At 35.0% G+C, this 26349-nt stretch overlaps 1 protein-coding gene across 17 annotated transcripts in view; it reads right to left on the minus strand.

The window, feature by feature from the left end:
* CSPP1 (centrosome and spindle pole associated protein 1) overlaps positions 1–26349 on the minus strand; it is a 131894-nt gene that overhangs the window by 75668 nt on the left and 29877 nt on the right. For 15 of the 17 annotated variants that reach the window (XR_004059278.1, XM_010371598.2, XM_010371597.2 and 12 more), the window contains 9 exons: positions 24653–24751; positions 22538–22977; positions 15436–15534; positions 12666–12736; positions 8804–8897; positions 7163–7220; positions 4559–4767; positions 2322–2443; positions 1876–1954 (listed from right to left, as the gene is read on the minus strand). Coding sequence is in view for 16 of the 17 variants with exons in the window: in XM_010371598.2 (XP_010369900.1) it covers positions 1876–1954; positions 2322–2443; positions 4559–4767; positions 7163–7220; positions 8804–8897; positions 12666–12736; positions 15436–15534; positions 22538–22977; positions 24653–24751 (1271 nt within the window). In the remaining variant the exon portion in view is untranslated. The remainder of the gene's footprint in view (positions 1–1875; positions 1955–2321; positions 2444–4558; positions 4768–7162; positions 7221–8803; positions 8898–12665; positions 12737–15435; positions 15535–22537; positions 22978–24652; positions 24752–26349) is intronic. The other 2 variants (XM_030937824.1, XM_030937823.1) reach the window with 2 other exon arrangements.

Consider the following 26349-nt stretch of genomic DNA (forward strand, 5'->3'; position numbering starts at 1 on the left):
ATAGAAGTCAACACCCAAAAATCAGCTGCATTTCTATACACTAACAATGAACAATTTGAAAAGAAAATTATGAAAGGAATTCCATTTATGAAAGCAGCAAAAAGAATAAAATACTTAGGAATTAACTAAAGAAGTGAAAGACATATACCCATACAATGAAAACTACGAAATATTGCTGAAAGAAATTTTAAAAGACATAAATAAATGGACATATATCTTATGTTCACGGATCAGAAGACATGACACTGTTAAAATGTCAAAACTACCCAAAGATTCAATACACTCACTACCAAAATCACAATGACTTTTTTGCAGAAATAGAAAAACTCATCCTATAATTCATACAGCATCTCCAGGAATCCAAAATAGCCAAAACAATATTGAAAAAGAACAAAGATAGAGGACTCACATTTTCTGATTTCAAAACATTCAAAGCAACAGTAATCAAAACACTAAGGTACTGGGATAAAAGAAGACATACACACCAAGGGAAAAGGATAAATAGCCCAGAAATAAACTCTCGTATATTTGGTCCAGTGATTTTCAACAAGAATGCCAGTTATCTCTCAATGCAGAAAGGATAGTCTTTCCAACAAATGGTGCTAAGAAAACTGAATATCCACTTACAAAATAACTAAGACAAACCCTTATGCAATACCATAAAAAAATTAACTCAAAATGACTCAAACATAAGACTTAAAATTATAAAACTCTCACAAGAAAACATAGGGCAAAAGCTTCAGGATGTTGGATTTGGCAATGATTTCTCACACATGACACCAAAGGCATAGGCAACAATAATAAAAATAGACGAACTGGACTTTATGAAAATTTAAGAATTTTGTGCATCAAAAGGCAATATCGACACAGAATGGGAGCAAATATTTCCAAATCAGATACCTGACATAGTATTAATAACCAGGTAATATGGAGGACTCTAAAAGCTCAACAACAAAAAACAAACAACCTAATTAAAAAATGGGCAAAGTACTTGAAAAGACATTTCTCCAAAGAAGATATACAAATGGCCAATAAGCATATGAAAAGATGCTCAACCTCACTAATCATTAGGGAAATGCAAATTAAAACTACAATGAAATACCATCTTATACTCATTAGAATGGTTACTATAAAAACAGAAAAAGAAAATAGTATTGGCAAAGACGTGGAGAAATTGGAACCCTTGTGTCCTACTGGTGAGAATATAAAAAAGTATAGCAATTGTGGAAAACAGTACGGTAGTTCTTCAAAAAATTAAACATAGAATTTCCATATGACCCAGCAATTCCAGCTTTGGGTACAGACCCAAAAAACTTGAAAACGAGATTTCAAAGAGATATTTGTAAACTCATGTTCACAGCAGCATTATTCACAAATAGCCAAAATGTGGAAGCAACCCAAAGTGTCCACTAATGGATAAATGGATAGATTTTAGATAAGCAAAATGTATACAATTACAATGGATTATAATTCAGCCTTAAAAAGGAAAGAAATTCTGAAATATGCTAAAAGACGGATAAACCTTGAGGACATTATGCAAAGTGAAATAAGTCAGTCACAAAAAGATAAACACTATATGATTCCATTCAATATGAGGTACATGGAGTAGTCAAAATCAGAGACATAGAATGGTGGTTACCAGAGAATGGGGTAGGGGAATGGGGAGGTACACCATTATTATTTAATGGGTATAGAGTTTCAGTTTACAAGACAAAAAGAGTTCTGAAGATGGACTGTGGTGATGGTTGCACATTATGAAAATATTAAATACCACTAAATAGTATACTTTAAAATGTTAGGATGGTGGCTTTTAGGTTATATGTATCTTTACAAAATAAAAGGGGGGAAAAATTATTCTTTTAACTAATAACTTACACAACAGGTTGCGCTAGTTGGTGGGTGACAGGAGCACTAACATAAGCTGCAGGCTGTACGCCCATCATTCCTGAGCCATCTTAAAGAAAAAAGAAAAAAAAAGTTTATTTAGAATAACCATTTAATAACATTTTATTTATTCCTCCAGAAAAAGGTACATAATCAAAATGTTACCTAGGGAAAACCATCAATATTTCCCTCTGGGTTAGAAGTTAGCAAAGAAGAGCATAAGAAAACACAATCGTTATTTCTTAAATAGAGATGAAAAGGAAGTAACTATAAAATGTAACTGGGCTTTAAAATGGGGCATTTATTAAGTCAATATATAACATCTGAATTAAGCAAAGCTGTGCTTTTCTCATTTAGATATTTTTTATTTACACAAAAAAACAATTTTCCTTATTGAGCCAAGGGGGGAGAAAATGCTTACCCTACAGATAACTTACAATAAGCAAGACTGGGATCCAAAGTATTCCTGGCCCCATAAAAATAGTATGCATCATCATAAGGAGTTCGATAGTTAGTAGCCAAAGGTGGTAGTAGGGGAGGTGGAGGCAGAGGTGCAATCCTGTATGAAAATAAAAATGAAAAATTCCTCTCCTGTTTCATTGCAATTTTTTTTTAAAAATCAATATATTACTATTTTGCAAAAACAGTACTGAAAATCCTATCACTACTTTAGAAAAAGTCACCACCTTGCTCCAATCATTCATAAAAAATTATGACTCAAAAAGCAAATACAGGATTTCACAATTTCAGGTACATTTATGTAAGACAAAAACCTGGCTTAATATTCAATCAATTAATATCCAACAGGCACAATGTGCCAGTATCAAATAAAGACAGACATGGTCCCTATCCCTCAAGAGCAACATGAAAATAAACTACAGTCAGGTACAAGCAAATTAAATAATTAATAGTACAAGCAAATTAAATTAAATAGTAATATAGCCCAGAAAACGCAGAGTGCTATAGGTACAGGACCAGGGACATTTAAACCACATGAGGGAGAGAAAGAAAGCACATGTAAGGCTTTCCAGAAAAGGCAACGCTTAAGCCATGCTACTGGAGTGAGCTTGTGTGTGTTAGAGGAAGGACAATCCAGAAAGAGAAGGCAAAGAGCTACAAAACAGTGTAAGTACAAATGGTTCAGTCTGACTGAGGAAATGAGTGTATTTCTTAATAGTAAAATAAAAGCAACTTAAATACCAACAGTAAAGTCCTGACATAATCTTTAGTATTTCATAAATTTAAAACTTCTGAAAACCTCTACATTAGCACTTCATTACTGATTAGGAAATATCTCTGTATTTCCACCAATGCAATATTTTTCAGTAGTAAAAATGGCAAAGGCAAATTCCTTTAAATGAATAGAGAGATGGCAGCATTCTAGAATGTTCTCACTGTGGTATGTATCTTAACAGGTTCTCCCTTGTCATATACTTCAAAATAATTCCAAAGAACTAAGAAGGCCCTGAAGTTCTCTTCAGTAGGGAATATCTTTCATATTTACTAGCCACTCAGTATGTGTCTAACCCTTACACTATCCTCACAACAAAGATACATAAACAAAAATGTCAAATAACTGTTATGAAAGGGAGCTGTCATTATCATTAAATCTAATTTTATAGAGATTTATACAAGCTAATCCTCACAACCCTATAATTGTAAACATGAAATAAAATATACTACTACTCCACTTTTACAAATGAGAAAACTGAAGTTCAACAAAGGTTTGGTTTGCCCAAAATCCAGAGAGGAAAGCCAACCATTTCAATCCCTAATTCAATGCTGAGACCACCATAAAATGCTCTGTCAATTCCAATCCCTCCTATTCTTGAGTCAGGAAGCCAACAGATGAAAAACACAAAGCCCCTGATAAGTACAGTAAACACACTTCTACAGTGGGTTAGTAACTAAAAGATCAACTTCTACTGAAATAATATAGTTCAGAAAATATCAATGTTCAAAAAAGTTAAGAAAAACACCTCTAAATTTAAATATATTTTATAATTAATACACTACCAGTGAACAAAAAATAAGCCCAGGTCCTACAAAGAAGAAAGTATAGCCCAGAAAATATCAGTGTTAACAACAGAATTTTCTTTATGTATACTCTATCATAGCCTTTTATCTATAGAAATCAAATCTTCACCCCAATACCTAAACTACAGGTTTTATAATCTCAACACTTTTTATTTCAGGCATTTGAGTTACACAGCCCATAAGTAATCACAGAGAATGAGCTGAAGGAAACAGAAGCTAAAATAAAATTATACGTATAAAAGAGCCACATTAGAAACTTTTTCTGCACAAATTGAAGAATTCAATGTTTGCCAAGTGGAAACAACAAAATTGAAAAAAATGTACAACTTTTATATGTTAAACGATATCAAAAACAGACATCCCAAAATACGACCTAAAACTAAGTAAATACTAAAATGTACTTAGTAATTCATTCTAAAGATACAAAACCATCTTTAAACAATAAAATGTTTTAAGAATTTCCCTTATTTTTGTAATAGCAGAGAAAAAAAGAAATTTCAAGAGAACTTATTTCACAAAACTGTTAACTGTACAAAATCTCTGAAGAATAACGTTATCCGCTTCAGCACATTCTTCTAAACATAAAATATAGCAATACCTTACCTAATTCCCAAACACAAAACATTTAAACAAGCACCTGGGAGACACCATTTCACCAAAGGCGCTGTTGAGTCCACTGCGCAAATCTTCATTTTGAGAAGGAACGGAATGAACTGATGGGATGGGTGGGACAGATGGGGCAGATAAAGGAGGGAGAGGTGTCTGGAAAGCTATTCTGGGTCTTTCAGGTGGTATCATCTCTTCAAAGTGTCTTGGTGCCACACTAAACTGCTTTAGTCTATCAGGCTAAAACAAAGAAAAAAAATCTGTTTGTTACATATAATCATAAGTTTAAAGGTAGAAGGGACTTCAAAAGACCTCCTATCCCAGCAGGTACTTAAGACAGTCACAGAATAACAGAATTTTACAGCTATAAAAGACTCCAAATATCTATTTTTATTTATTTATTTATTTATTGAATAACGGAATTTTACAGCTATAAAAGACTCTGAATATCTATCTATCTATTTATTTATTTATTTACTTTTGAGACAGAGTCTCACTCTGTCGCCCAGGCTGGAATGCAATGGCATGATCTCAGGTCACAGCAACTTCCACCTCCCGAGTTCAAGCAATTCTCCTGCCTCAGACTCAAGAGTAGCTGGGATTACAGCCACCTGCCACCAGGCGCAGCTAATTTTTATAAAGAAGGGGGTTTCGCCACATTGGCCAGGCTGGTTTCAAACTCCTGGCCTCAAGTGATCCGCCTGCCTCAGCCTCTCAGAGTGCTGGAATTACAGGTGTGAGCTTCTGAGCCCGGCCAGATTCTCAATATCTAATGCTTATTTTATAAATGAGTAATTGAGGTTCTCTGAGAAGTAATATACCACCTAAGGTCTCGCTATTAGTAAAGAATTAAGCAAAGACTAGAGTCAGATATTAATTTTAAATATATCTGTAGTATTATTTCTATGTACTAGGACACTGTGCTACTTCTCTCATCACCATTTCTGTTATCTGTTACAAAGTATTCTGTAAAACAGGGTCAGCAAATGCTTTCTGTAAAGGGCTAGACAGTAAATAGGATTTGCAAGACTACACAGTCTCTTCATAAGGAGCAGACACAGCCATAGTGCTAAAGTAGCCACAAACAGTATGTCAACGAATGAGCAAGGCTGTGCTGCAACAAAACTTTTTTTTATGAAAACAGGCAACAAACAAATTTGGCCACAGGCCACACTTTGCTAATCTCTGCTTTAGAACATCACTTATATGACCCTTTCTAAGATCTGCATATCTAAAGTAAACCCAAAAATAAAGGCCTGTTTCCCCTAATTACTTATTTATTCTCATAAATCCACTTGACACTCTATAGGAGCTTCAATTCAAAGATAAATAAGGTCTGGCATACACTAGTGTAACCATAAATACAAAATTTAACATGCCAACATATTACCTTAAAAAGCTCACCTTTTAAAAGGAAACTTTTGATTGATTAAAGAAAATATATTTAGCTTTGAAATTTATCTTCTTTTTTTTCTACCATGGTTATCTTATCCGGAATGATTTCTCAGGTTAACCTAGAAGCATACTGTGAGTGATGCTGGTGCAATATTACACTTTTCCAAACAGATAACCCACAGGATATATTCTCGGCATAAGTAAAAGCAAATCAAAAGTTGCCTACAGGTAAATAATTTTAAGTTGCTGCATCCTTTTTAAGAATGAGCTTTTTAATGAAATTAAAGGTCTTAATCATCATTCAAAGATGAAACAAGACTTGTATTAGAAATAAATACTACATAACCAACTACAGAAAAAATAAATTGTGGTAAAAACACAGAAAAAATAAATTGTGGTAAAAACAATAAATTACCTCCTTACTTAACTGCAATGATGTAATTCATTCCACTTAATGATGAGAATTGCAAAATTCAAGTAAAAGTAAGATTATTATCTCTCTAATGTTACAATAAGTAACAATTACTAAAATGCTTTAAAAATAAAGTCTTCGGCCGGGCGCGGTGGCTCAAGCCTGTAATCCCAGCACTTTGGGAGGCCCAGACGGGCGGATCACGAGGTCAGGAGATCGAGACCATCCTGGCTAACACGGTGAAACCCCGTCTCTACTAAAAATACAAAAACTAGCCGGGCGAGGTGGCGGGCGCCTGTAGTCCCAGCTACTCGGGAGGCTGAAGCAGGAGAATGGCGTAAACCCGGGAGGCGGAGCTTGCAGTGAGCTGAGATCTGGCCACTGCACTCCAGTCCGGGCGACAGAGCGAGACTCCGCCTCAAAAAATAAATAAATAAATAAATAAATAAATAAAGTCTTAAGTTTTCTCAGAAATCATTCCAATATAAGAAAAGTCAGTGATCAAGATGTATTCAAGAAAAGTATTAACATCAGTTGTAAATTTAACCAAGATAGCTTTCCCATGGAATAGTACATGTGAACAAAGCAGAGAGAACTAATTTAAAATAAACTTTAAAAAATGACACACAAATGAAAAAGGAAAAATTATGTCAAGGAAATAACAGTTAAGAGAATTTACACTTTATGAGAACAGAATTTAGTTAATTTTATTACTGTTCAAATTGGTCTACTCTCTTTTTCTCTCAATATTCTCTATCCCCACCTGCCACCACATTTGAGGATCATCTGATGAAAGATTAAACATTAAAAGATGCCAGAAACCCTTACCGATTTCTCAGGGTCTTGTGCTCCAGATGCTGCAACCCTGAGTTCTAAATCTTTTTCTCTAAACAAAATGAAAGTTTTACATATTAAAAAGATATAGTAAACTATCAAAATTATAAATCATCACTGAAAGAAGCTTATACACAAAGTCTATGCAATACATCTACAAAAACAATTCCTTTAACTGACATTACAGTCTAAAATACTACTGAAAGCCAAAATTTTTTACTTGATACAAAGTAAACTAGAATTCACATGTAACTTACACTATGTATCTCCAAGCCAATGCCCAGAGTATTTCAAAGACTAAGTAATTCACACAAAATAAAATACAAAAATAAAATCTTTACCTTGCAAAACAAAAAACCTCTTTTAGGGCACACATATATTTTCAGTTAGCAAAGAGAAGGGTAAAAATTTAAATATATCTACCATACTTCCTAATAACAGGGTTTTTTTATAAATGTTAAAGATAACTAACATCGAACAGTAGATATTGGCTTCCTCTGAGATAGAAAAAGGCAAAAACTAAGAGATAACAGGTCTCAAATTCTCTCAAAACACGATATCTATTCCTAATTTTGTTGTTGCTGTTGTTGTTGTTGAGTCAGAGTCTCACACTGTCTCCCAGGCTGGAGTGCAGTGGCGTGATCTCGGCTCACTGCAACCTCCGCCTCCCAGGTTCAAGCAATTCTCCTGCCTCAGCCTCCAGAATAGCTGGGACCACACTTGTGTGCCACCATGCCCGGCTAATTTTTTGTATTATTAGTAGAGATGGGGTTTCACTGTGTTAGCCAGGATGGTCTCGATCTCCTGACCTCGTGATGTACCCACCTCAGCCTCCCAAAGTGCTGGGATTACAGGCGTAAGCTACTGTTAATTTCTAATTTTAATCTATATTTAAAATTTCTAATTTTAAACTCTATTCCTAATTTTAAACTATAACATTTCATAGGTATTTCAACAAGAAAGACTACAAACAATGATACCTATATACAACATAAATACTTGTGATTTATCATTCCTGTGGAATTAAGGAAGCCATTGAAGTTTTTGAGCAGGGCGCCAGTTTGATTAGTGTATTTTTTGACAGTTAATATCATAGTGTGCTGGATCTACTGGAGCAGTGAGAAGGGAGTTGGGAAGACTAGTTATTAGTTAGGAAGCTATTGCTGCAACCCAGGTCAGATGTAGAGAAGACTTATCCAAGGTTAATGGCTCTGCGAATAGAAAGAAGGAGGGGACCTCATATGAAATGAATAGGAGAGGACAAGGAATACAAGTTATAGTGAGATTTTGAGGCTCCATTATTGGGCTATTAATAGAAAATGAAGAAGGACAGTTGGTTTTGAGATGCTCATTTGGGATGGAATTGTTAAATTTATAGGATACAATTTTTTTTTTTTGCACGTATGTGTGTGTGCATACCATTTCATATGGCAAAAAACACTTCCAAAACAACAACAACAACAACAACAAAAACTCTCTTGGTATTTATTTTCCTTGTTGATTTACCATGTAGAGATTAAAATATAGTGATTTACAAATCAAACATCGTATTAGGAAGACAACCCCTTATTTAACCATCTACACAAATGCATTTTAAACTCAAAATATCTCTTTTAAATGCAAACCTTTCATTACCGTCTCTTGTTCCTCTGTTGCTCAGCCATTTGTTCCAATAGTTCTAGTCTGTATTTCTCTTTCCTTCTCTGAATAAGTTCTCGATCTTCACCTCCTAGATAGTGGTATCAGAAAAATGCAATCTTAACTCTTAAGCATCGTATGCAATTAGAAAGTCAAGTCCTTAAAAACTGCATCTTAATTGTATCATATAATTACTGAATATGCAAGAAATACAGAAGGAAAAAATCACATGAATCAGTCCTTCTTCAATTATTTTTGTAATTAATGTGTACCTACTATGTGTCAAACACTAGATACGGTAATTATGCCCATGCCTCTACCAGTAGTCAAATATTTTCCTAAATAACAGAATATTCTTATCCCAACCCCATTTTTCTAACAATCTAAATAATATTTCCATTAATATCTTCCATAAGTCTTATAAATTTAACATTTCAATCCCAAATGAGCATCTCAAAATCATCTGCCCCTCTTCATTTTCTATTAATGGCCCAATACTTGAGCCTCAAAATCTCACTATAACTTGGATTGCTTGTCCTCTTCTACTCACTTCATATGAGGCCCCCTCCTTTCTATTCTCAGAGCCATTAACCTTGCATAAGTCCTCTCTACATCTGACCTGGATTGCAGCAAAAACTTCCTAACTAATATCCAGTCTTCCCAACTCCCTTCTCCCTGCTCCAATAGATCCAGTACACTATGTAATATTAACCGTCATAAAATACACTAATCAAACTGGCACTCTGCTCAAAAAAATTCAGTTCTGCAGGAAAAAATACAAACCTCTCACCCTGGTATTCCTTATACAAAAATTCAGCTCATCAAAAATTTTGAATGCAGAGAAGATTATTATTATTGCATATGTTAACACCACAAAATAACCTCTTAATCTAGATATGCAAGATCTGGAACACTACAAAAATCACAGGGTATCAAGAATGCAATTGAAACAGCAATTTCTGTACTGCCTTCATTACTGGTCTCCAACCATCAGTGGGCACACAGAATCTCAGTCTGTCCATTAAGCATAGATGTCAGCAAAAGTGAAGCTCCCACAGAGGTAACATAAATTACATTAAGATTAATAACTGTGTTTTATAATAAAAGTAAATATTGCCATTCCACTTCTGACCATGATAGAATAACCAACCACAAGACTTAACCTCACACTGTTTAAAAAACAAATAAACAACAACAGTAACAACAAACTAGAAAAGTGGACAAAATACACAAAATAATTGTTTTCCAGACACTAGACAATAGGTAGTACAGAACTGTAATACCTAAGGGAAGGAAAATAGATGAGGTGAGCCCTATAATCACCCAATTTCTGCCCAAATGAAATTTCCAGACCACAGATACAGGTAAAGAGGTAAAGAGAACCCAAAGAGGGCCAGGAAACTGAGCTAAATTGAGTAGATAAAGAGCAAAATTCAGGAAAGCTAAAATGGCTAAAAGTTATGGAGCAAAGATCCAATAGGAAGCACAAAAAGAGCTCCAGAAATCCACAGGAGGTCCCTTCAGACTTTGCAGTGTGCTAGTTTGTGCATTCACAGAGTGAAATGCCATTTGGCCTGGCAACAAACTAAGAAGGATATGTAAACTGAACAATTCTCAGACCTGAAACAAAGGAGCAAAATTCAAGCTCCAGCCAGCTATGTTCTTGGTGGTCTTTCAGGGAACACTTCAGAAAGATCACTCTATAGTAGTAAGACTAAACTATTCTCTGAAAGGAATGCTACTCCAGAGGTCCCTAGCTAAGTTTAAAACTGAACTCAGATAAAATTGGTCTTTAGTGAGGGAGAAGGAAAGGAAAAATCATTTTGGAAAAAACTCAGACTGCAGAAGCAGCCTGCTTGAAAAGTCACAGCAACAGACAAAAATAAAACAACCTGGGGGAAAAAATAAAACCTCAGACTGCACCTGGACAGATAAGCAAGGGTCTAGCACAGAGCTCTTTGTTCTTTGTCTAATTAGTGAACTCCCAGGAAAAAGTTTCCACCTCCTTTCAGGCATATTCATAGTGGGAACTTGCATGGGGGTGGGGCAGGGGTGGCTTACCTAAAACAAACCCACAGATATACAAACAAGACAAGCAGCTTTCTGCTTGCCTAGAGACATACCCACAGCTGTATAAGATAACACGAGTTGCACAGACAGTTTTACTGATAAGTTACTCAAACTGCGAATGTCCTGTCTCTGGGGATAATAAATTTCCTATAGGTATATACAAACATAGTTTGGGCGGGAAAAGATCAACCACAAGATAAGTCATTGAATTAAATGACTTTAACGGTTTGTTTCAAATGTTAAGAGTCCATTGTCTTACCAAATATTCATCTATAAATCCTGGATTGCATTAAACTCATGCTATTTATCTTTAAAAAGTCAGGGTACAATAATCCTTTTATTGATAAAATTATTTATCAGTAGGCTCTCAGCTCAGAAAGACATTTCTCTTATTTTACCATGTTTTATAAAATACATCGGCAGGGAACAGTGGCTCACGCCTGTAATCTCAGCACTTTAGGAAGCCAAGGCGGGCAGATCACTTGAGATCAGGAGTTTGAGACCAGCCTGGCCAACATGGTGAAACCCCAGCTCTACTAAAAAAATACAAAAATTAGCCAGGCATGGTGGCACACGCCTGTAATTCCAACTACTCAGGAGACTGAGGCACAAGAATCACTTGAACCCGGGAGGTGGAGGTTGCAGTGAGCCAAGATTGTGCCACTGCACTCCAACCTCAGCGATAGGGCGACACTCAGTTTCAAAAAAAAAAAAACATAAGAATATAGCCTTTTAAAATAAAATAAGTAAATAAAAATAAAAGAAAAAAATATAGCCTTTACATGGTACTGATTAAACCGGTCAATTTTCACCTACAGATAATATACTAGAATGAAATTCTAGGTGGTATGCCATTTTTCCCACAACAGTCATTCACAAGGGAACGAATACCTGAGAATATAATGCAATTATATGTCTCTAAACCAGTAATTAATTTGCTGTTTTTACGTTGAATGAATTTAGAGTGTTACTTAATTTCTTCATATACTTTACTAAAACCAAATTTCAGTTCATTTTTTTCTAACAGTTTTCACACAAAGAACAGATCTCTTTTCTATTACATATTTAAAGGTACAAACCAGAAACAAGGCTCTCCTCACAGTTTCTGGTATTAAATTGTGACAAGTGTCATACAGCAAAAAAAGCTTATATTCAGCAATGACTTCAAATAAACAGAAAATTTAGACCATCATCATGACTTGAACAAAATACCTTCTCAGAAACTACATGAAAAGAACAAAGGAAAGAAAGGTTTAATTTGGAGAAAATAAACTAATATACAAAGCAGTTTTGTACTAGTTGAAGAAACTAGAAAGAAGAATTAAGGAAAAAACTATCATATATAAAACAAAATATTTTTAAAAAGCAGAATGTAAGAAACAGCCACACTGCAACAGAGTGCTAATAAAATATGGAATTAAAAGCTCACTACTGATTGGTAATGATCAATCCATTTTGCAAAGAAAAGATTACTGAAACTAATAATTTTATTATCACCTATGGAAAGCACATCACTAAATAATTTAGCTTTCAAATTACACATAGATGTGTTCATGAATATCATGAATAAAAATACAAAGATATATAAAATTTTAAAAATACAAAATAAAATTATACATAGAGCTATACATGCTAAATGATTAGCATAGTATCTAGCCATAAAGTAAGCACTTACAAATATTTTCTACTATTAGTAAAAACAGTATTAATTACAACACTTGAGTTCTCACTAAAAAAGGATTATAAGACACTCTGTACAAGTCCAACGAATTGGAAGTTTTGTGCCTACCAAAGAGCATCCCTGCAAAAGGACTACAGGTATCTTGATTAGTAGATTTGGATGGTTCATTGTCTAAAGCACTAAAGAAAAAAAGACAGAGAAACAGAGTAAGTTAAAATCCAGATAATTTTCAGGAAGCAAAATTTTAGAGTAAAATGTAGATATGAATTATTAGCCTTTCAAAGTACTATGGACATTATAATATTTACAAATGTTTAAGGTTAAGGTAAAATCATGGCATTCTATCTCTTTATACAGTGCAACTCCAATGTATTCAGGCTTAAAAAAAAAAAAATTTTGGCCAGGCACGGTGGCTCACACCTGCAATTCCAGCACTTTGGGAGGCCTACATGGCTGGATTGCCTGAGGTCAGGAGTTGGAAATCAGCCTGGCCAACATGGTGAAACCCCGTCTCTAATAAAAATACAAAAAAATTAGCTAGGTGTGGTGGCGGAGGCCTGTAATCCCAGCTACGCAGGAGACTGAGGCAGGAGAATCACTTGAAACCAGGAAGTGGAGGTTGCAATGAGCCGAGAGAGCATCATTGCGCTCCAGCCTGGGCAACAAGAGTGAGACACATCTCAAAAACAAAAACAAAAACGTTCAGCTTGCTTCACTGGCTGTATAGGTTCTCAAATAAAATCTTTTTCAGGCTGGGTGTGGTGGCTAACACCTGTATTACAGCACCTTGGGAGGCCAAGGTGGGCAGATCACTTGAAGTCAGGAGCTTGAGACCAGCCTGGCTAACATGGTAAAACCTCATCTCTACTAAAAATACAGAAATTAGCTGGGCATGGTGGCATGCGCCTATAATCCCAGCTACTTGGGAGGCAAAGGCAGAAGAATCACTTGAACCCGGGAGGCAGAGGGTACAGTGAGCCAAGATCACGCCACTGTACTCAAGACTGGGTGACGGTACGAGACTCTGTCTCAAAAAAAAAAAAAAAAAAAAAAAAGGAATATAAGTGCACATAAGACCGGGTGCAGTAGCTCACACCTGTAATCCCAGCACTTTGGGAGGCCAAGGCGGGCGAATTACCTGAGGCCAGGAGTTTGAGACCAGCCTGGCTAACATGGTGAAATCCCATCACTACTGAAAATACAAAAAAATTAGCCAGGCGTGGTGACGCACGCCTCTAATCCCAGCTACTCAGGAGGCCGAGGCAGGAGAATCACTTGAATCCAGGAGGCAGAGAGCCAAGATTGTGCCACTGCACTCCAGTCTGGGTGACAGAGTGAGACTTCGTCTCAAAAAAGAAGAAAAAGAAAGAAAAAAAAAAAGTGCACATAAATTAAAAAAAAAAAAAAGAAGAGAAAGAGTGACCTATGCACACACTTAGAAAAGATCATCCCTAAAAACACTCCTTCCTGGCCATGCACAGTGGCTTATGCCTGTAAGATCCCACCACGAGTTTGGGAGTTCAAGACCAGCCTGGACAATGGAGATCCTGTCTCTAAATTTAAAAAAAAAAAATTTTTTTTTTTTTTAAACTAGGCAGGTGTAGTGGCAATGCCTGTAGTCCCAACTACTCCAGAGGCTGTGGTGGGAGGGTCACTTGAGCCTGGAAAATCAAGGTTTCAGTGAGCTATATCATGTCACTGTACTCCAGCATGGACAACAAAGCTGTCTCAAAAAAAAAAAACCAAAAAAAAAAAAAAAACCTCCTTTCTTGGAAGACTGAAAGGGGAAAAAAATCCTCAAAGGAAACTTAATTAATTAGAATGAAACAGCAAATTATCTTCTTGCAAGCAGTGTTTATATATTATTTTTCTTAGAAAAAATAGACATCTGTCTTGACATATGACACTATCTTCACTGTATACTATAGATTCAAAACCATTTATCCTTATGTACAACACCGGAATGCCACCAAAATGATAAAAAACTGTAAGTAGAAAGAGAACATAAAGATAAAATACATATAATTTCCTTTCCTTTCAACATGACAGAAATATATACGAGCACTAATTTTACAAAGTAAGCATAAAAGCTATCTACTTGATAAACTGAAAATCAAAAATAAACTTTTGAAAGAAAAATTCACACCACAGGAACAGTCCCAATTTTTTTTTTTTTTTTTTTTTTTTTTTGAGATGAGTCTCACTCTGTTATCCAGGCTGGAATGCAGTGGCACTATCTCAGCTCACCACAACCTCTGCCTCCGGGGTTCAAGTTATTCTCCTGCCTCAGCCTCCTGAGTAGCTGGGATTACAGGGATTATTACCAGGGATTACAGGGATTACCACGCCTGGCGAATTTTTTTTTTTTTTTTTTGTATTTTCAGTAGAAAGGGTTTCACCATGTTGGCCAGGCCAGGTTGGTCTTGAACTCCTGACCTCAAGTGATCCGCCTGCATCGGCCTCCCAAAATGCTAGGATTACAGGCGTGAGCCACCGGGCCCAGCCATATTTTCAATTTATTTCCAGATAAGTTGCATCACCATGACTCTAACATACTTTAAGTTGATTTTTAGTCCATTAAATTATACTTATTTCTTTTATTATTTCAAACAAATTTACATACTTTGTAATGATAGGGACTTCTTCAGAACACCCTGGCATACTTTATAACCAAAAACTTGTTCTTTAAAAGAATGCTGTAAAGTACTATCAATTTTCATTTAGTACTACCTCCTCATCCTTTCTTTTCCTTTAATTCACTTCTCACTAAGAAGGAATAATTTACTATACCTTTCTACTTTTTCAGTTAGCCAGTTTAAGGCACATTCTGTTTCACAATATAATGACTAAAGGGGAGAATTTATATTACATACTGTACCTTTTATTCTCAGCAGATGAAATTCTTATGTTTGACTGTTCTACAACATCCCCATCATGTTCCATAGGAGGCACATTCCCTCGTCTGTTCCTGTGCATCCTTAAAAACATATTAGCTTATAAAGAATGTTCCACATACAGACCTTCTTATAACACTTCGGTGGTTTTACATTTGATGATGGCAACATTAAAGGGAACAAAGTGTTATAATGAAGTTTTACCATAAACACATTCTAAAATTAAATAGAATTTGTATGATCTGCTGGTTAATGAGACACTAAGAGTTTAAATGTAATAATCTTTTCTAAAAAGATTATAAATTATTTTAATGTACTTTCTATAAGTTTTGATTTTTAAAACTACAAATATACTAGCACTTTTTTATCATTCTATTTAAAAGTGAACTGAACACCTACTGGGTATTCGGACACAGTCCCTATACTCACAAAGATTATAGTCAAAATTCAAAATAAGAACATTTTTAAAATCAAAATTCATAGAGTCTGTGAATTATTTCATTGTATATATAACCTCCTTTTTTTTTTTTCTGAGACGGAGTCTTGCTGTGTTGCCAGGAGTGCAGTGGTGCGATCTCGGTTCACTGCAACCTCTGCCTCCCGGGTTCAAGTGATTCTCCTGCCTCAGCTTCCTAAGCAGCTGGGACTACAGGCGCGCGCCACCACACCTGACTAATTTTTTTGTATTTTAGTAGAGACGCGGTTACACCCTGTTGGCCAGGATAGTCTCGATCTCCTAACCTTGTGATCTCCCACCTCGGCCTCCCAAAATGCTGGGATTACAAGCATGAGCCACCGCGCCCTGTCATAACCTTTTTAACTTAAAAATACAGCAGCAGTCTGTAAATTAAATCAAATGTAACAAACCATGACATTTGCTAACACTGTAAATCACAGGAAAGAATAAATGTTACTGATAGGCGAATGGAAAACATTAACAGGGAAAATGATTAGCTAACTTTACTTACGAGGTCATAAACAACAAAAAGAAAGATTAGTATGTTTTCTATTTTCTTCTTTAAAAACCTTTTTGGAAAATAATAATGAAAAAATGTTTTTCAATCAATCTTTTTTCCATTTGGCAAACACTGATTTTATTTTTAGCTTAATTTCTCATACCACAGAAACCAACATGACTTTTTATACCAATACTTATCGGCATCCGTGAAAATCAGCATTTCATAATCATTTCAAAGTTTCTTTACATGGCTGTTGAGTTACCCAACTATACTGTCTTTCTCAAGAGGACTATTACAAAGAAATATGGTTGTTAAAGTGGTATTCAGTATTTTAGGTGAATTTCATTATCAGATTAAGAAAAATGGCAATTTTCCGGAAAAAAAAAAAAAGAAACTTCTCACTCTCCACAGAACCAGCATATAAAATTCTTTCTTCACTTGTTTCCATCATACAAGCCACTGTCAATATCATCTGTGGAGAAAACACTATTTGGAATTTTAATCTTAGTAACTATGACATGGCATAACGCATGAATGGCTTCCATTTTTTTATCGATCACACATCACACACACATTCATCACACACACACATTCTGATGTGTGAATGACACATCAGCTTAGTGTCATTCCCTACTTATACCACTTAACAAACAGGTAAATACAAACTCAAATTCAAATTTGTAATTAACACTGCCAGGCAACCAGATTCAGTTATACTGGATCTTTATATATAATGCAGAAAAGTGTTAACAGAGCAGGCCTGAGACTGCCTGTCCTCAGAAAAGCCTGACTATATAGTTGACCCTTGGCTGGCACCTGGGAATACAGATTTTGGGAGAGTTACAACCACCGGCGGAACTGATAAGAGCAGCTCACTGTGCTTAAACTGTTTGCACAAACTATAGTTTATGCTAAACACTTGCTTTTCTTCAGGAAGTCTGGAATTTTGGTACATGCCAGGTACAGGATGCCTATGTAACCATCCCACAATAAAAACCTTGGGCACCGAGTGTCTAATCGCTTTCCTGGTAGACATTTCCTTATATTGTTACAATTCAATGCTGGAGTTACGTAAGCATCTCCTGTGTGATACCACTGGGAGAGAACCCTTGGAAGCTTGTGCCTGGTTTCCTTCAAACTTTGTCCCATGTATGTGCCTTTTACCTTTGCTGATTTTGCTTTGTATCATTTTGCTGTAATAAATTATAACTGTGAGTACAACTATACCCAAAGTCCTATGGATCCTCCTAGCAAATCACCCAACCTAGAGGTTTTCTTGAGAACCCATGACGCAACACAAAAAGCAAATTCACTGGTGTAGTAAAGAGGTATCTATGCCAAAAAAAATTATATATAAAAATAATTTCTTTATATACATTTTTTAATAATAAATCTTTATTTAAAAAATCTTTAACAGAGGCCAGGCACGGCGGCTCATACCTGTAGTCCCAGCTACTTGGGAGGCTAAAGTGGGAGGACTGCTTGAGCCTGGAAGGCAGAGGTTGCAGTAAGCCAAGACTGTACCACTGCACTCCAGCCTGAGCAACAGAGTAAGACCCTGTCTCAAAAAAAAAAAAAAAAAAAAAAAAAATTAAATAGAAATGTAAAGTTACAAATTCTTAAAAGCATAACCTGGGGTCCCAGAATTAAAGGTCACTTAGATATACAAAAGCTTTTTCTAAAGTTAACATAGAGCTTGTGGCTTCCTTAATTATTAGTTAAGTTTTCTGAAGATAATATTTAGATTAATAATTCTAGCTTATCTTTATACCACCACTGCACCCAAGGTATCCACACTAAAAAATCTTTTACAGGCTCTTCAGTGTTATAGATAGTAAAGCAAACACCATAAACACAAGAGGTCATCTTCCAAGTTCATCCTAAATTAATTTAAGAAATGATTTTATTTATGTATAAGGTTAAGGTCTCTTTGCTAAAATCTACAGCAAAATCAAAAGATTTCCTAGTGAACAGCACATATGAAAAGATGTTCTAAGGTATACCTTTCACTGAAGAAAAAAAGTCATTTACAAGATTATAATAAAGTCCACTTTGTCACCAACAATTATAATAAGATCAAGACTGAAAAATGTGTAAGAGACTAAAAAAGAGCAGAAATAAGCATTTCACTAAAAAGATAAAATCCTAGGGATACTATTCAATTTTATGAAATGACACATGATTTGTTTATCTTTTTTAAGTCAAGGAAGATTACTGTTTACAAATACAGATTTTATATATATTTTTTTTTAATTACCAATATAAGACCTAAAAAAAAGAAACCTTGAAGGGAAATTAAGCTGAAAAGCCAAACTATAGTTTGGAAAGTTAGCCACTTTATTCTCTATTAAAATATCCCTACAATTTTTATGGCATTTCCTTCATTTACTAAAAGTGCCCTTTATATTTCTAATAAATTTAGCATTTAATCACTCTGAACTACCTGTTAGTTCACTTAAACAGTTTTTATGGTCTCACAATTTATTGTTGTAACCTTTTCTGAACAAAAAAAGTCCTCTCTGAAGAAAGCAACTAGTATGAATCAGCAGTGGTTTTACTATGGTTACCTCTTTATTCAATCGTCTCAACATTAAAGGGAAACAGACAGACAATAATATCCAAAAGTAATGCACTCACCTAATGTCTAAGAACCATCTGATTCTAACCAAAGTTCAGGGGTTCAGTTTAGGTTGTTTGTCCCTGGAAGCCCTTTCTGTTTCACTGTGAGAGTACCAGATTAAGACTATCCTTGTGACCCAGAAGTAATCTATCTAAATACTCTCCCATCAAATTACTAACCAGGTTCAAGCCTACTTAGTTTCCAGCATCAAACAAGATTAGGCACGTTCCAGGGTGGTATAGCTGTAGAAAATCTATCTAAATATTCTATGGATTTTAATATACAGGTTCACTTACCATACCTTAATATATTGGGTTTTGTCAGAAAGGGACAGAACTCATAACTTTGAAATGCAAATCAGATATGATTGAGGGAATAAAATAACTGCAAAATGGTTTCACTATCCAACTAAAAAAAAAAAAAAAAGTATTTTAAATGAAAAAAATATTTCTCTCTCTATTCCCTTGAAGACATGAGTCAACAACTCTAGCTGATCAGGTAAAAATCTTAATACCCAAAGAAACCAGGTATAGGGTACAGGCCAACTTTATCCTAAAAATGAACACATGTTAATCTTTAAAAAAAAAAAAAAAATAGAAGCTAAAGAAAAACTCTGAGATGTTAACTGTGGACAACCATTTTTCTCTTTGTTTTCAATTCTTTCCCAATTTTTATATTTACTTTGGTAGCACTGTTTTCTATTACCAATCCCATCTACCCTGTACCTGGTTTCTTTGGGTATTAAGAAGTAAAACTTCTTTTACTCATTAACATTGGTTAAAGCAAAACATAATAAAAGTAAAATATTAACTTCTACAATTCAAGTTAATAAATAAGACTAGGATTACTATATTTAAATAGAGCCTATAAATTTCAAAGTATCTTAGGACATGCTATTACATTCTACTTTAGAAAGCTCCTAAAACATGATAAATTTTACTTAAATTGGTAAATATGAATAAATAAACAACACACATACACACACAATGCAACTGTCAATTACAGTGTTAACCACCTTGTTAATTATTTAAGAACACTGTCAGTGATTCATGATACAAGTTTAGGAAGGTAATGTCATAGTCTGAGAAAAGTTTTAGCTTTCCTATATTTAAGCATGGGGAAATATTTCATTAATAATTATGGTATATGAAAAAAGTAAACGTTTAGAGGGTAGAGAAAAACTGAAACTAAAAATAAAAAATTATTATAAACCAAAACTAGAATTGACCAGATGCTTTTATGAAAGAAAAAAAAAAAAAAAGAACAAAGAAAACTTAGAAGAATTAAGGAAAATTAACTGTGCACTTCTCATGATACATTGTAATTATTTTTTGTCAAGAACTTCTGATGAAGATTGCACAGTATGTTAAGAATAAATGCTTGGAGCAAGAGATGAAACTCAGTTCCACATTTCTTTAGTCTCAAACTTTTCACAAATACAGTCATTTCTCCTATCAACCAGTTGATTTATAAACTACTGAATGACTGAAATCTTTTTTTTTTTTTGGTGGAAATAAGAAATCTACAAATCTGAAATAAATCCAATTTTAAATTCAATTGTTAAAGAGACACATAAGAAAAAACACTTGGAGATGTCAGAGTTGATATAATAACAAAATAAAAATACATAAAATATGATTTATATATTGAAGAAACACTTTAAAGTATTTAATAAGAATTATTCTCACTCAATCTCATGTTTAATCTATTCTTAAATAGTATTTGGGAAAGTTTATATAGAAGGAGTTCATTTTATTTATGGGATACATAAGAAGATACGATAGTTCTCAAATAGAATGATATTCATTTGTCAGTTCATGTATAAAATTATCACAGGGTATAATTACAAAAGTAATAGATTAAAATATATAAAAAACAAAGAAGCAACCATTATAATATGTTTCTTAAAATTCCAAACTTAAAAGGGTATGCATTACATTCACCCTAAAGGTAAACAAATACCATAAAGGGAAAGGAAGTTCTCATGTACAAAGAAGACATCATCACCAAGAGTTGAAGAGTACTTGCAGCTCCCCAATTGAGTTATTTTAGGTTAGTCAGCCTTTAACTACCTTCATATATAAGCATTTTCAAATATAACATTATAGGATTTGGAGAATTTTCTAAGTATAAACAATTAGATTCAGATCAGAGAAACTATAATTGCCATTTCCAAATTTTAATCAATCAAATTACCTAAAACAAGGTAAATATTAAGAGTATTGTGTGAGGACATAACAGCTACAGAATGTAGAAGACAAAGAACTGTAAAAGCTTTGTATCATAATTAATAGTTAGAACACTGAATGTACAGCATTACCCCTGAAAATTTTTTCTAAAATACTTAAAAACTAATCTATTTGGACTAGTAAATAAAGCAGGTCCCAAAAGCTGCTCAAAATGTGTTAACACTTGTCAAGTAAACAAGTCAATGACAAATACGAGACCGTAAGGTATTCATTCCTAACTCCAAAACAAGTTAGGTTAAACTATGGCAAGTATCAATGTATGATAAATACAATAAAACCTCATTGTAGCAGTTAAGAAATTATAAATACTGTTACAAAAACATTCAAAGGAACTGAAAACCATCTGAAAATCTGATTGAAAAAACTTATGACTACAGGAATAAACTGTATTTCATCTATTTTAAGGTATCCTTTTTTCACACGTTTTATTTATTTTTGTTATTGCTGTTGAGACAGAGTCTTGCTCTGTCGCCCAGGCTGGAGTGCAGTGGTGTGATCTCCGCTCACTGCAACCTCAGCCCCCGGGTTCAAGCGATTCTCCTGCCCAGCCTTCTGAGTAGCTGGGATTACAGGCGTGCGCCTCCATACCTGGCTAATTTTTGTATTTTCAGTAGAGATGGGGTTTCACCATGTTGGTCAAGTTGGTCTCCACCTCCTTACCTCATGATCTGCCCGCCTCAGCCTCCCAAAGTGCTGGGATTACAGGCATGAGCCACCAGGCCCGGCCACATTTTAATATATGAAGTCAGAATAGCCTGGTTTTATGTCAAGTTATTGCAGACAGTTATTTTTCCCCTCATCCAAGAGCACTATGAATTGAGAAAACTCTGAATTCTTGCCTCAAGGTTTCTTTGGACACTACTGGCAGTATGAATTTGGACTGCGAACTTGAATCAGTACTAATTTACACTTCAAATTCTCAGGGAAGGTTGTTTGTATCTTTACTCTCCACTCACTGACAAGGTTGGGACGTGGGCGTTTCTTCTCTGTCCCTTTCTGTGGGAAGGACTACCTCCAATTCACATACTTTTACATAATGGGTGTAGCCTTTCAGTTTTCCAACTTTATAACACGGCCCCCACCTTGAGTGTTTTCTTTTTCCCCTCAGTGGGACATAAAATAATGGACAGCAACTTAGAATTAATTATGATAAAAGTGCTTCTCCCTAGTATAATCATAAAAAGTAACAACAGCAAATATTAACAATTAATTTGCTATATTAAGCAAATAAAGAAAATAAAAATGAAGTTGTAAATACCTGTCATTTGTATACACTCTCAAAAGTCTTCTATCAAAATCACTTTCATATCTAAACCTCTCATCCATTTCTTCACTTACTTCAGGATCTTGGTCTGGTCTATGATACCGTCTATCAAAAACACAATCCTCATTAAATTTGTGAAATCTTCTATCTGGAATGCCAGCCTTGCTTGCAAACCTTTGATGTTTTAGGTTGGAAATGCCCACTTCTTCATTTGCTTTTTTAATAATTCTTCTATTCCTTAATTCAAGTTCATCATCTAGTTGTCGGCATCTGTCCTCCTTTAGTCGTCTTTGGTTCAGAAGTTCTTCATATGCCTCTGAAAGAGTTAAGACATCTTTTCTAGGACCCTCTGAATTTTCGCAAGATGTCTGTATTTGTGAAGTTAAATCAGGCTTAACTTGACCAATAGGTTTTTTATTTCTTTGACTCTTGGGCTGTTCAATTAAAAAAGAAAAAAGAAACAAAACTTGATGAGAAACTATCTCTTATAAGGTAATTAAACTCTCAATTTATACTTAGTCTATCATTTTAACTCTGATGTTTGTTTAATCACACACATATATATATACATTTGTTTTTACATGAATGTTCATATGAGCTTTACTTGTAATAGCAAAAGCCAGAAATAACTCAAATGTCCATCAACAGGGGAATGGATAAACAAGCTGATACAGCCATGCAATGGAACCTTACTATGCAACAAAAAGGAATGAATTATCCATACATTCAACAACACAAATGAACCTCAAAATAATCATACCGAGTGAAAGAAGCCACACCCCCAAAACTAGTATATCCTGTATCACCCATTTATATTAAATGATCAAATGTAAACTAGTCTAGGGTGATAGAAGTCAGGTCAGGAAGATCTGGAGACAGCGTGGGAATGAGTGGAGGACAGTGAGGACACACAGATTCCAAAGGGTCCCAGAACCACTTTGGGGGATATGGGATAGGCTCATTATCTTGATTGTGGTTTACATATTCTAAAACCCATCAAATTGTACAGTTTATGAAAAGTTTATTACATAAAAATTCTAGGTGGAGGCCAGTGGATTGCTTGAGCCTGGGAGTTCAAGACTAGCCTAGGCAACATTAATCGCCCATAAACATTTTTTTTTAGAAAAAAAAACTTGAAGAAAATTTTACCTTTCTGTGGCAGGGCACGGTGGCTCATGCCTGTGATCCCAGCACTTTGGGAGGCCGAGGCGGGTGGATCACGAGGTCAGGAGTTCAAGACCAGCCTGACCAACATACTGAAACGCCATCTCTACTAAAAATACAAAAATTAGCCAGTCATGGTGGCAGGCACCTGTAATCCCAGTTACTCCGGAAGCTGAGGCAGGAGAATCACCTGAAGCCAGGAAGCGGAGGTTGCAGTGAGCTGAGACTGTGCCACTGCACTCCAGCCTGGGTGACAAAGCAAGACTCCATCTCAAAAAAAAAAAAAAAAAAAAAAGAAAGAGAGGATAAACTAAATGCAAATTCCTATCCTAGGAGATATTACTTCAAAATATTTCAAATTAAATTCTCAACACAAAGGATATAGAAAGTGGTAAATGTTTTGAATGTTTTGGCCCCAGATACATCAATCATCCTTCTTTTTTTTTTTTTTCCACACCAGGTTTCGCTCTGTCACCCAGGCTGGAGCACAGTGACGCAATCTTGGCTCACTGCAACCTCTGTCTCCCAGGTTCAAGCAATTCTCCTGCCTCAGCCTCCCAAGTAGTTGGGATTACAGGCACCTGCCACCATGTCCGGCTAATTGATCCTTAAATTTTGAAAAAAAAAAAAAAAAAAAGTATATATATATAGCTAGGAATTGTCAACATAAAAACTCATTTAAATTTTTAAAAATAAATGAAAATGACTTAACAAAACTGATCTCTAAAATTAAATCTCCCCAATTAAATGTTAAAAGTTCTTCAATATGAGATAAAACAACTTCCAAAACTAAACATTTAAATGTCCTGTGTTTGGTTTAATTTGGCTTAATTTTGCAAGTATTTACAAAAAAAAAAAAGTAAAATGTCTAAAATAGAAAAAACTTTTCAAGTGCAAAATATTCAATATGTGGTAGTACAGATTTACTTCAAAAGCAAAACCTACCTCAGTACTCTTTTCTACCTGCCTGAACTTTTCACTGGATTCTTCCTTACCCCTGAGAAACTGATTGTATTCTTCGTTACGTTCAAGTTTTAATCTTTCCTTAAAATAAAAATCAAAAGGCAGTGTTAACTTCAACTTCAGGAAAAAAAATACCTCAATGTCATATCGGAATGCCGAATCTGAATCATACATATCAGAACTCTTACCCAGAATCAAGCTTTACTAATAATTTCAAGGACAGATGTCACTGAAAGGTATAGGAGAAGTCGGAAGAGGTTTGAGGACACCCATACAGCTCCCCAGGTCTTTCTCGTCACATAAGAATATGCACGGCTACATGCTTTGGTCCATTAATACATGAGGTCTCTAATAGAAGGGAGTTGCTTCATTCATGAAACATCTCCATTTTACACTCCAATAGTTAACAGAGATTAGATGACATTTTCCAAAGAGCCATGCCACATAAATCCATAGATTCCAGGTTTGATTCCCAACAGCAATCCTAGACAAAGCGGTTGTATTCTGCCAAAAGCATTCAGAGATAAATCTCTCCCACTAGTAAATATGATGATTGTGTTTGCCAAGAGAACTGTCATTAGCATGTTTCCAAAGAGATATGATGGGGTTACCTTCCTTCTTTCCTTCTCAGGGACACCTCCCTCTCCTAATGCCCCAACCCACTCCCTGAAGCACCTGCAGCTAACCATTTCCTTTCCAAGATTAAAAAGGATCCTTTATCTTTTAAACTTAAAAAAGCAAAATTATCATAGATTATAAAATATTATAATGAAATGTTCTGTTAAAACACAAATATATAAGATTAGAAAATGTTCTTAAATTTTAACATTTCCCGTGTCACTAAACTAAAACAACACAATCTAAAAAAGTATTAAAGAAACTAGGTCAGCCGGGTGCGGTGGCTCACGCCTGTAACATCAGTACTTTGGGAGGCTGAGGCGGGTGGATCATGAGGTCAGGAGTTCAAGACCAGTCTGGCCAACACTGTGAAACCCCACCTCTATTAAAAATACAAAAAATTAGCCAGGCATGATGGCAGGAGGCTGAGGCAGGAGAATCACTTGAACTGGGGAGGAGGAGGCTGCAGTGAGCCAAGACTGTGCCACTGCACTCCAGCCTGGGCGACAGGGCGATACTTTGTCTCAAAAACAAAAAAAAGAAAAGAAACTAGGTCTGTCTTTTGAAATTTATTAACTGTCCATTTTGTCTTATATACTATTTCATGATCTCTGATATACTTTGGTGAGACTGAGTCACTATGAGAGGTGTACAGTGCTTTATCACTTTCACCACGAAGGAATATGCACGTGTATTAATGGAGCGACAGAATCACGCATTCAAAGAACCCTTACCCACACCCGACATAAAAGCTCACTATAATTTCACATCCACTCATTTCAATAACTGTTACATAGCATAAACTTTACAGTCAGAAACCCATGGTGAAAAAAATGAATTCTGAATATTCAGTTAAGTATAACCGAATACAGCAACAGAATCAACATATTAAAGAAATATATAATTATATGGTTACAAATGTGTTCAAGAAAATTTTTTTAAACAGCATAAACATGACTCCATGGATTTTTGAAAAAGAAATATATTCAAGTATGGGGAAATGATGTGATCTTCCATTTGCATTTAAATCAGCAGGATGTTCTTTTATGATTTTGACTCCT

This window comes from Rhinopithecus roxellana, chromosome 9, assembly GCF_007565055.1.
Source record: "Rhinopithecus roxellana isolate Shanxi Qingling chromosome 9, ASM756505v1, whole genome shotgun sequence".
Classification (NCBI taxonomy): Eukaryota; Metazoa; Chordata; class Mammalia; order Primates; family Cercopithecidae; genus Rhinopithecus; species Rhinopithecus roxellana.